The sequence below is a fragment of the Cibotium barometz genome, chromosome 43 (genome assembly GCF_041138505.1).
Source record: "Cibotium barometz isolate CiBa-2024 chromosome 43, ASM4113850v1, whole genome shotgun sequence".
Taxonomy (NCBI): Eukaryota; Viridiplantae; Streptophyta; class Polypodiopsida; order Cyatheales; family Cibotiaceae; genus Cibotium; species Cibotium barometz.
Genome location: NC_141088.1, coordinates 21,549,684 through 21,562,324, shown reverse-complemented (window position 1 = coordinate 21,562,324; position 12,641 = coordinate 21,549,684). Strand labels below are relative to the sequence as shown.

At 40.8% G+C, this 12,641-nt stretch overlaps 1 protein-coding gene across 1 annotated transcript; it reads right to left on the bottom strand.

The window, feature by feature from the left end:
* Window positions 1-7,365: 7,365 nt before the first annotated feature.
* On the bottom strand, window positions 7,366-10,403 carry LOC147613687 (uncharacterized). Its single transcript, XM_086781653.1, has 2 exons — window positions 9,694-10,403; window positions 7,366-8,294 (listed from the first exon to the last, which is right to left on the bottom strand). Exons 1-2 carry the CDS (start codon window positions 10,357-10,359, stop codon window positions 8,289-8,291), a joined length of 672 nt encoding a protein of 223 aa, XP_086637779.1. The 5' UTR covers window positions 10,360-10,403; the 3' UTR covers window positions 7,366-8,288.
* Window positions 10,404-12,641: the final 2,238 nt, after the last annotated feature.

Here is a 12,641-nt window from a genome sequence, read left to right as displayed (position 1 = left end):
CATAATCATAATCTAATAGTACCTTGACTGTTGGAGTAGAGATAAAAAAGATTCACACACATAGATGCAACAAGTAAGGAGAGATAAATGGAAGCACAACGCTCAAAGTAGATAGATAAGAATTAGATAAGCACACGTGAAGTGACATGAATATAGCAAGTAATAATATAAAGTCTTGGGTCTACCAAAAATATATAAAATACTATTTGGTATGTACAAAGGTATCAGGCCTTAGCCTTTCAAAAATATTGATGCCTAAATATGAAACCATAAAAGGTGTTCACATGTTTTCTAAAATATCTCATATTGATCCAACACATGTTCCACCCATGATTAACACATAATCCCGCCACTCAATCATCACCTATATCCAAAATAATATGAGTTAGTTCACACAACTGATTAAACACATTAATCTTGACCAACACAAACATATAATTAAACACATTAATCCTAGTAAACATCATACTAGCACGCACAGGTTGATTATACACATTAATCTTGGTCAAAGATATAAATAAAAGGCACATTCAAAATAAAATAATGAGTGTCCCCATAGAGGTTACATTCCCCCTTGTTCCTTGTTCAAGTTGCAATTGACGTCAATTGCATGGATGGTATGAGTGCATGAGATTTTGGTGAGAAAAAAAAAACTTTTCTGGAATGGTTCTTGAAAATTACAAGATACTTAACATAAGTGTTACCTATGCATTTTCAAAGGAGTGCATATGTGAACTTTATTTAAGTAGTGTGTGTATGAGTAAAAAGCAACTTCAATTAGACCATGTGAGTTTATATCGACTCCATAGGTTGAGTGGGGTAGTGCAGAAGGCTAGACCCATGGGATTGAGCGAGGCTAGGTTGAGCCTATAGATATGGTCTAATTAGAAGAAGAATTAACCACTAGAAGTGGATGGCAAGGTGGACCTGCGTTTGTAGGATACTCTTGAAAACAAGACCAGATTGTATTTTAGAATGAGAAACTTGGGATGAGTAGTCTAGAGCAATAATCATGAATAAGGATAGAGGAATTGCCTTCATAATCAAGGAGTTAGGACATCTTGTTGAGCCTCGGCGATCTACTTGATATGACATGCTTGTGAGAATTATGAAGGGAAAACACCTCGAGGAATCATTCACTTTTTCTTACGTAAGGATTATTCTGGTTAGACTAAGGGGATTTGATGGAATAGCCAAGCATTAGGATATTGTGATAAGAGGTCTTGATTGAGCGGCTCTACATTGCGTCTCACAACATCTCCCTCCAAGGCATAAAACTTACCTATAGCCATGTTAATGAAGTGAGGTAGAGATGCCCACAAGGTTAAAACACCACCATATGCCCAAGGTTGGCATTGTTCAGCAATATGAAATTTCATCCCTCTCTTAAGCTTTGTAATGCTTCCCTTCTTTCCATTTGACATCACCATGCTTTAAGCAAGAGGGTACATTAGCCACTAGCACTTCAAGAAGTAGCTCAAAAAAATCATCCCAAGATCCATTCGACTATATTCGTAGTTTACCAACTTACATGTCATATCGATAGTCCTAAATTCTTTCATTGTCACCGAGCGATAACCTTACCTTAGCCAAAATGGCCTTGTCAATGACCAGCATTGTTACACATCAACACTCAATTTTCTATCCCTAGCCATGTGTAAGAGTCAAAGAAAGTAGAAAGAAAAGAATCAAAAAAAGTAGTGTATTAGAATTTTCATTGTTTGAAAGAAGGAGCTTCTAGATGGGCACACATTTATGCCAATGCCCATGCATGACACCTACAATATACACATGGGCTTTGCATTTATAAGACACATCCAACATGAATAGGCATTAATATCTCAAGAACCTACATTTAAGCCTTATTGTTGTTGTGACAACTATCCAGATACATTTCAAGATGGGGGGGCCATGGCGAGCATAAGCCTAGCCCATTGTATGACCCATTGCCTAGATCCTCCTCAAATCAACAAGAACCTTTTGTGGCCTCTTCCTCAGCCACAAAAGGTATGACCCATTGCCTAGATCCTCCTCAAATCAACAAGAACCTTTTGTGGCCTCTTCTTCAGCCACAAAAGGTATGACCCATTGCCTAGATCCTCCTCAAATCAACAAGAACCTTTTGTGGCCTCTTCTTCAGCCACACCAATTATTGATCCTCCACAGAGCCTATATCCCCAATGTTCTATAACGCCAAAATTTTTGAAGCAAGAGCTCTAGACAAAGTACACTACCATCATCAATAATCTAATGATCTTGATTCCCCATAAAAGGGATTAAATATCAAGGAAAGCACCAAAAAAAGAGTCAAAGAAATCACTTGAGTTAAAGAAATCTTCAATATTGGAGGAGTACTCACACAAGCATACCTTTCGCCCATTGCCCATGCACCTACATATTTCACTAAGGCATTTTTTTTCCACACCTTGTACATCGCGGCACACAGAGACACATGCACTTGCAACTAACCTCATTAATTACAACCCTCTAGGTATATCTCTAGATAGAGGGACCATGGTACGACCCATTTCCTAGAGCACCATCAACCTTGTAGGTACCTTTAAGAGCTTCCACGCAAAGAACCTCTACTTGGACTTCATTTCCACATACCTAACCTTGCCCAGATGTATTAACCATGACAATGATCTCTAAGTATCACCACCGTTGTGAGGTGCGGGTATACTATCATGTCACACTAAGAAGGTCTTGACCACTATCTACCCATGCAAATCATCCATTGGTGGTTGTAATGCACATTTCACAATCATAGGACACAGGCTACTTCTATGAATTGCCTAAATTTGAAGGGCTTAAGATACTTCCACAATATAAGGAGGCCTTGTGTAACTTCTACTTTATACGTACCTTCCATGCTGCCTCGACAAGTTGCCTCTCCAATCAAGGGTATCCAAATCTTTATCACCAATATGCCTTACATCATCAGGTTGTGCATTTGTCCTGAACCATAATATCCTAGACTTTCGACACCTCTCCACCTTGATAGTAGCTTCACCACCAACTTAGGTGATGCAAGGATGTTTCATCCAGTCAACCCCTATACTTTTCCATCTTACTTGCTCAAACAAGCACTTATCTTTTGTAAAATGGTGTTGGAACATATAAAACAACCTTACCTTGAGCTTAATGTCAAATAGGGAAAGTCTAAGGACTTTATATACATACTTGCCTAAGACTAGCAATAGTGGTTGAACCATTTTTAAGTTTGGTCAACCTAGTGTGTGCAAACTAGCCACTTGTATATATGTCAATTTTGACACTAAGCAATGCACATTTATTCCCTTGCAAAATAGAATACTTGTGAGTTCTTCTCTTCACTATTCTTTCTTGCATGTAAGCTAATGAATCTTGCTTGCTTAATGGATGCTTTCTAGATAGGTCTATTTATAGGTCTCCATCTTACATTAGCTTCTTCTTCCATGTAAGCTATTGAATCTTGCTTGCTTAATGGGTGCTTTCTAGATAGGTCTATTTGTAGGTCTCCCTCTTACATTAGCTTCTTTGTCTTCCCCTACCTTCTGTGAAAGAGCCACTACAAAGGCCAACGTCTATTTGCCTCCATCTAGGCAAAGAGAGCTCTTCCTTCACGCCCTTAGCAAAGAAGCACTCTGGTGTGACAATGGAGTAAGGACACAGTGGACAAGCTAGTGCACCCATATCGACATTGCAGCTTAAAGACAAGACCCAATGACACATGATTCAGCAAAGGCCAAGGTAAGATCTTGACTTGAACATATTTAGTGCTGTTACTATGAACATATTTTTTTTCACATCTTGTACATCACGGCATGTGCAGGCACATGCACATGCTGTGATGTACAGGCACATGCACTTGCACATCACGGCATGTACAAACATATGCACTTGAAAATAACCTCATCAATGCCAACTGACCCTTTAAGCACTTCTCTGGATGGTAGGACCATGGCAAGCGTAAGCTTGGTACATCACCTTTGCTGGAGCACCATCAACCTTTTAGGTACCTCCAAGAGCTTCACCTCTTCTCTTTGGACTTCATTTCCACACACCTAGCCTTATCTTGGTCAACATATTAGCCACAATAATGCCTAGTCTCTAAGCATCATGTTATGAGGTTTAGGAATACTATCAAGTTACGCCATGAAGGTCTAGATTGCCATCTACCCATGTAAATCATTCATTGGTGGTCTTGATGCTCATCTCACAAATCACAGGGCACAATACACTTCTATAAACTGCCTAAATTTGAAGGTCCCAAGCTACTTCCACAACAAAAGGAGGCCTCACATAAAGAAATTCTACTTTGCACCTACCTTCCATGCCACCTTAACTAGAAGCCTCCCACCACGGCTATGCAAATCTTTATCACCAAAATGCCTTGCATCTGATTAACGGATTGGTCTCGAACCATACCACTTAACCTTGCATGCCAAGTTCATAGCATATCTTGAATTGTCTACACCTCTCCACCCCGTCCAACCTTGGTAGCAACTTCACCACCGACTTGGGTGATGCAAGGATGGGATGACCATTAAGAAGGGGCTATGTTAATCACTTTGTAAGTCAACATGGTTTAACCCACCCAACCTATTATAAGGTTCTTTATTACCATCTTACTTGCTCTTGAGCGAGACAATGCTAGAACATATAAAGTGTCCTTACCTTGAGAGATTAATGTCAAATAGGGAAATTCTAAGGACTTTATGTATATACTTGCAAGTAAGACTAGCAATAGTGGCAAGACCATCTTTTTAGCCAACCTAGTGTGAGAACTAGTCACTATTATATAAGTCAATTTTGATACTAAGCAATACATGTTCATTTCCTTACAATAGAATACGTGTAATCTCTTCTCTTCTCTATTCTTGCTTTTATGTATATTATTGAATCTTTACTTGATGTCAATTTTGATACTAAGCAATACACATTCATTCCCTTGCAGTAGAATACTTGTGTGCTCTTCTTTTCTCTATTCTTGCTTGTATGTATATTATTGAATCTTGCTTGCTTGATGGATGCTTGCTAGATATGTTTTATTATAGGTGTCCCTCTTGCATCAGATTCTTCTTCTTCCCTCGTCTTTTGCGAGAGAGAATCACCGCAAAGTCCAATCTCTATTTGCCTCCATCTAGGCAAAGAGATGTCTTCCCTCACTCCCTTAGCAAAGAAGTACTTTAGTGTGACAATGTAGTGATGAGGACACGACAGATGAGCTAGTGCACCCAGCGAGGTGTATTGCAACTTGAAGGCAACACTACTCGTAGCTCCCATAATTCACCTAGCAGCATTTATGTGGATATAGTGTATATATTTGAGCAGTCAGGTATTGAGCACGAGGATAGTGTTGATTTTGCTAAGGTGAGATCTCATAGGAGACATGTGATTATTCATATGGATCTAGAGAGTTTCACATTTGACTTAGAAGTTTTCTTAGTCCATTATTGTTGATGGAGATAGACCCTATCTATGAGGATTGCTTCAATGACCTTGAAGATTCTAGGTCTAGTGATTTTATGGATGATGATTCCATTTATCTCTCATGTGTGGATACGTTGTGAGTCTTCAGTGAACAATGATGATTATGATGATCCTATTGATCATATTCTTAATTTGGAGGATCATGCACACATAGAGAGATTTGGACTCAAATCCGAGCTAATGACCCAAGGCCAAATGGTTGGTTAGAAAAACAACCAACAAACTACACATGAGGAACATGGCAACAAGAAAGCCTCGGAGAAGCATATAGCGAGAGTTGAATCAAAGTGTGGATCTAAGTCTCTAAGGCTTGTCAAGGAAAGCACAAGAAGTCATACACAAGAAACACAGAAATTGAAGCAATCCGAGCAGCAAACAAGATCAAATGAAAATCCAAGAATGTTGGAGAGAATATTCAATTAGAAGAAAATCCAAGAAGGCTAGAGCCGATCTAATAAGAAGGAAAATCGAAGAAGGCTAGTGTGGATCCAATCGACATGTGATATGTGGCACCAACTACTTATAAATAATGTTCATTTTCATTAGGTAGGATTAGTTCGAGTGTGGTTTCGATTCTGATTCTTATTTGAGTGACTATTGTTATTCTTATTTGAGTGATTGTTGTTGTTGATGTATGTTGGATTGCATAATCCTATAAATATTGTCCATTTTCATTAGGCAATTGTTGTTGTTGTTGTTGTATGTTATTGTTGTTTTAATAATGTTGTTGATGTATGTTGGATTGCATAATCCTATATGCAACTTCCTACTATAAATACTATCCATTTTCATTAGGCAAGGTGTGGTTCTAGTTAGAGTGTGTTTTATTAGGCAGGGTGTGGTTCTAGTTAGAGTGTGTTTCCAATTTCAATTCTTATATGAGTGACTATTGTTATTGATGTATTCAATAATTGTTGGATTGAACAATCTTATATGCAAGTAATTGTCTGAGCAATCCATTACAAAACTTTTGTAATCCTTCACAAACTCTAATACAAAGTACATCCTCTATGCTTTCTCTATTTTTTTCATGTTTCAGTTATTAAGATTGTTAATGGGATGTGCAAGAAACAGTTATCTAAGCGAGAGGGGGAATATAGAGAGTGAGAGTACATAGCGAGATCATGAATAATCTAGGGTTGACCAAGGCGCCCATGGCTCATAATTGGCCTATTACTTACATGTGAAGTAAATTGATTCTAGCTTGCTCTTGGAGTGAGAATCGCCATAATAAATCTGTCGAACATTTACGAGCACTCATCTAAGTTATGGATGTGGACATTGTCGCTTCATAATAGCTTGGTGATGTGTTCGTCTTTGCTCTGATATAGAATACTAGTGGTGGTAGCTATTGATCCCAAATTGGGTTCACACACTCGTAGAAGTTAATGATTTTTGAAAATGTTAAAAATTGGTACAAAGGGAAAAAGTTCTAATCAAAACTTATTATTTCCACATGTTTTTAACCAATTCAAGTACCTTCATTTAAGGTGGTTTTTATTCATTATTATCCACTCTATAAGAAACGTGTATAGTAAACAACATCCACTTATCACACACGGGTGAGATCATGTCCTATTAGGAGTACCTAAATCCTTTGAGACAAGAGTCTAGTAGTGGTGAGGATGCATCAATCATGAGACAAGAAGAGAGTGACACGAGTTTGAGTCACGAAATAACCCACATGGCATGCTATTATAAACAATGTTATTTAAGGCAAGATCTAAGGCCTAAACAACTTGATCACCTCATCATGGTTTTTTTTTTTAATGTGCATACTTTGTAACTTCATGTGTGTTTAAACTTTGTAGTTAAAATATGAATATAATAAAGTCACCAAATAAAGTTAGAAATAAACTACCTATGGCACAATATTCAAGTGAAAGGGGATGCCAACAATAGAGTCTTCAAGCTCTATTACTTAGGTGCTGGGTTCGATTCTGAGTGCACTCACTGCTACCCCTCCCATCCCCTAAGGGGTGGGATTAAGTAACAATCATGGCTATTAAAAAAAATAAAGTGAAATAACACCTTAAATAGTGGAGCCAATGGAGACACATCCTAGTGGTAAGGTATTGAATCCCATGCATGAGGTACTGGGTTCAAAACCTACTTGCTGTTGACGGCGGCATGAAAAAGCACACGCACACGAGCACAAAGATCCCAAAAAAAACACCTTAGATAGTGGAGCCTTGGTTGCAACTTCAAGGATACTTAAGGATCTTAGCTAAACACCTTAGATAATGCAGCCTTGGTTGCAACTTCAAGGATACTTAAGGATCTTAGCTAGATACAAGTTCATATTGTGCGATTGTATGTAGACAATCTAAAATAGTTCAACCAAAGCCTACATGTAAGAGGTGAGAGATCTCACATCCAAACATTGGAGTCCAATAGGATCAAGGAGCTTTACTCCTTGAATGAAATAGATGGAAATTCGACAATTAAACCACCACAGAGCTATTTGTCTACACCTAGCTAATAAAAGAATTATAATTACAACAGTGGTGGGCAATGTGAAGACAAGGAGGAAAGAAGCAAGTACTGAGCAATCCTGTCCAAGAAGCAAAGGCCTACCATGGAAGCAAAATCAGGGGGAGCATAATCGGATCCTTGAGCTAATCTATGATGAGGTTTTTGGTGTCAAAGCCAGATCAACACTAATCTATGATGAGGCTTTTGGTGCCAAAGCCAGATCAACTCTAATCTATGATGAGGCTTTTGGTGAGAGGCCTATCTTCTTCTTCTTCTTCTTGCCTGTGCTTTCTTTAGCACTGCATTTGGATTGTGTTTGTCGAGGCATTCCCCCCACTTTATCCCTGAAAACATGCTTTTTCTCGTCAGTTTGATCCCCCCACACACACACACACACACACAAAAGGTGTTTTAAAAAAAAAAGTAAAAAAGAAGGAATCTCTACTAGAAAAGGAGGTTAAAAACAGTGACAAAATCACAAGATTTGGAATCCAATTTATAGAATTTAGGCTCATTCTTCCTTGCAAAATCTACACTCTCAATTTCTGCTTATACATTTTTTGCAAATCTGTACAAAGGCCCAATTCCTAAATCTGCGAGTATTATGAAAACTTGAAAGTTGCATGTCCATTTCTGTGAAGACCATGGCCATCATTTCTGAGTAATTAGCAAGAGTTAGGAGTCTAGGCAGATTACCGAGACTAGCTAATTACATCTTTCCCAAAGGGACCAGTTTGGTATCTAATACAATTGATTGTAAATGTGTGATCTATTCCTCTGTATAGCTCAGGGATTTGCATCCCATGATTAGCATGTATGGGCGAAACCAGGAGAGGTTAGTAGGGATAATTTAAAAGGGCTTTTCCCACAGAACAATTCACCGTGATCCTGCACAGTTCTAAAACTCTGTGGTCAAGTTTTAGAAGCCTAATTAAGTGAGCTTGTGGGGAAAGGCCTTAAAAGCGGTGCCCCCGACCACTCGCATTGCTTATATTACTCGCCTTTTGCATTTAAAGTGCAGTTTCTCTCCACACTCATTGGTTAATCCTCGTTTATCCTCCTAATAAGTCATTATATTTTCAGAACAATTTACACTACTTACAATGACTTACAACCATTATTAATTATCTACAAAGTCTCCTAAGTTCTCCTAATAAGTCAGTATGACTTACAACCATTATTAATTATCTACAAAGTCTCCTAAGTTCTCCTAATAAGTCAGTATATTTTCAGCCCAATTTACACTACTTGCAATGACTTACAACCATTATTAATTATCTACAAAGTCTCCTAAGTTCTCCGCGGGCACTCCTCTGAGATATGCATTAAATGCATAGTCTCGAAGGAGATTGATTGTCGAGAGCGTGAGTTTCCGACTCATTGCGTCTAGATCCTCCGTGGCTCTTGGTTGCACTGAGGCAGATTATCAGAGGCTTGACCCAACATGATCCATGCTTGGGGGGTGTGCTTCTGCAACTCCCTTTTTGCAAGCAGGGAAGGCACAATCCCAGGCATAGGCTTGGCAATTCTTCAAACTGAAAACAATGCCCAACTAGATATCTGAAAGATGGTGGGCAGAAGCTGCCTTTGATTGTGGAAACACAGGTGTGAGCAGAAGGAGGTACTGCACATCACTGTGGACAACACTATGGTGATGATGTGCATGGTGATTGTGATGATGGTGGAGCAAAGGCTATCAGGAAAATTGATTGGATCAAAGAAAAAGAGCAGGAGAGGTTTCACCTGTGGGGGAGAAGAACCCGATCCCGGATGGCACAAGATCTGGGGGACGGCCCAGAGGGTGAGGGCGGAGAAGAGGAGGAGGAGGAGGAGGACGGCGCCGGCGTAGCTGCACACCCAAACGCTCCAAAATCGGGAAATGATACTGTAGACGCTGTCAAATCTGCCCTTGCCGCTGAGCTCGGGCTCGGTGTAGGCGCCCGTCAGCTCGGGCTGGCCGGCTTCAAGGTCGAATTCAGTGCCTGTTTCCTTGAGAGCCTCCAGGCTCTTATGGACGGCGCGGTACAAAGCTTTCTCTAGTCGATACTGCTCGGAGAACTCCGCCGTCTCCTTGAGCTTCTGCACCGCCGCGCCGAACGCCGCCAGGGACGCCAGCAGAGAGAGGCAGAATGGCAAATACCAGTTGTGGCATTTCAGGAGGTTGGACTGCGCCACCGCTGTGAGGATGACGCCTTGGAAGACAAAGAAGAGGCCGAGGATTTGATACAGATCTGACTTGGAGCTGCTGCAGCTCGCCTGCTTTCGAGCCAGGTTCCTCTCGGAGGCCTCCAACTGCCTGCTCCAGTCCTCGAGCGCCGCCCGGTGCTCGCTGTATGTTGGATCGCCATTGAATACTGTGTGCAGCTTAGGTTTTCTCTTACGGAAATCTATGTTGTTGTCTGCATTCATTTTCAATCTGTGCGGGTGGTTGCTCCACGCAATGGCTGATTGCAGGAGCACGATTAAGATTTAAGAGTATCAATCAGGGATTACACTGGCATAATTAATATTACATTTGATTTCCCAAACGTGGCGTGCTGTCCTGTCCTGATTGGTTTCTCTGCTACCAACAGCTGGAAAGCGTCGTACTCGCTTGACTTGATTTAATTATCAGTAATAAATTAATACCTCCATTTACTCTCTCCTATTCACATTAGGCCCTGCCTGTACACACTCAAGGGGCGCCCCAGTTGGGCAGGCACCATGTATATAGCTGCCCATCTAAAAAGTGTTGTTTCACCCCCCCAAAAAAAAAAAGCACTGCCCTACACTTTATGGAACGAGTCAAAGTTGATTTCACATTTTGACACGCATAGTCTTTTTCCTATTAAAAAATGTATGTTTGGGCTCTTTATGAGGTGTATTGTGTGCAACTACTAGTCAGTGTACCTTTATCAACCCATGCACGTAACTATGCCACAGCTTATAATTTCGTGTGATGGGTAAAATTAAGATCACCTCACTTTTCACATGTATTTGAAGGGGTTTCCTTTCTCATTATTTAGTAAAGGTAGTACAAGTGTCCTAACTACACAACTTAACATTTTTTTGTCAAAAATCTCAATGATTATTACTGGCATATATGTTTGTGTATATACATGGATGCAACAAGCAATGGAAACAAGGAAATCGCTCAATAATGGCTACCTACTAACACTAACAAAGGAGCAACAGTGCTTAGTGGTCATGGTATCCTTAAGCCCCTCTTGGCAAATATGAAATTTTATTTCTAAACCACATATAAACATCTTAAAACTATTATTTGACTTGTGGTGATGCCATGATATTCAACTCTCTCTCTCTCTCTCTCTCTCTCTCTCTCTCTCTCTCTCTCTCTCTCGGGTAAAACATATCTCAATCCCAGGAGGGAGAACAAGATGGTGAGACAGCCTTTCACACCCCCACGAAGGCACCAAATGCCTACTGCATAAGACTGAGGGAAGGGATCATGTCCCCTAGCTCATGAAGGCTTGCGAAGATGGCCCGACGAGATGAGGCCCTTTATGAGGAGATATAGCTGCACATAAGGACAGAGATGAACACCATGCTACAGGAGCTTGAAAAGGAATGGACCGAGCCGATGCATGCCCAAAGGAAAGTGATATACGGAACGCCGAACGAAGAGATATATGCATTCATGGGCTGAAATTGCCAGTGCCACAAAGAAACAAATTGAGGAAGTCAACCCATGGATTGAAGTAGTAAAAAAGCAAAAGGATACACCAGTCATTCAATAAAGTAGAGGTGATGAATGCTACATTGGAAGAGGAAGCCAAGAGACAGGCATGTGCCTTACATGTACACGTAGTTTGGTGGGAAGATAAGGGAAATCCCCAAGAGGATGCAAAAGCTCTTGCAACAAAATTGGAGCCAAAAATGTACCCATTACTGGAGCATGGCGAGTAGGCAGAGATGAAACCAAGGCGAGTAGGCAGAGATGAAACCAGGGCGAAGATATTGATCATCAGGTTTGGTGACTTAGAGAAGAAGAAGGCCTTCCTCTCCAAAAGGATGGCCCTTTAAGGGGGAAAAGATTTATTTGGATGAGGACCGTACACCGGCATAGATACCACACCACCGGAAGGAACACATGCCGCGTGTGAGAAGCAAGGAAAGAGGGGAAATGGGCGATATACAAAGATGGTCGAGTCATCATTACGGAGAGGAGGCTTGCTTGACGGTGCCCGGCCTAGGAGACCTTGCGATTCACGGTGTGGAATTGCAATGGAGCCCTTAGAACAGATGCAGGATACTTTCAGACACAATGATATTGCTATGTATACGGAGACCCATCAATGCACAAACAAGAGGCTTCCTGACGTGCGGGGTTATAGATGGGAATCATTGTTCCGCCCTCAACCATGCATAGTGGGAGGTACCAGAGGATGTGGAGGAGTTGCAATACTTTTCAGGGAGGAGTTTCGTGACAAAATACATGTGGTACACAGAGATGCAAATGCGAGGTACATGTGGGTCCGAATATGCAGAGAGGGGCTCCGCGAGCTATATGTGGCGGTATGCTACTTTCCCCCATCCCACTCCAGGTTTGCACCATCAGGAGAGTCGCCCTATATGCCACTATATGATGATATCATGAGGTTTGCCAGCATGGGAGACTTTAATGCACGTACAGGCATAGAGCAGATAGAGTTGTATGCTACTCAAGAGGCTATGTATCGGGAGATCATGGC

Excerpts from the sequence above, each read along its gene's own strand:
- LOC147613687 (XM_086781653.1), bottom strand. The coding sequence starts at position 10,359 with ATGAATGCAGACAACAACATAGATTTCCGTAAGAGAAAACCTAAGCTG.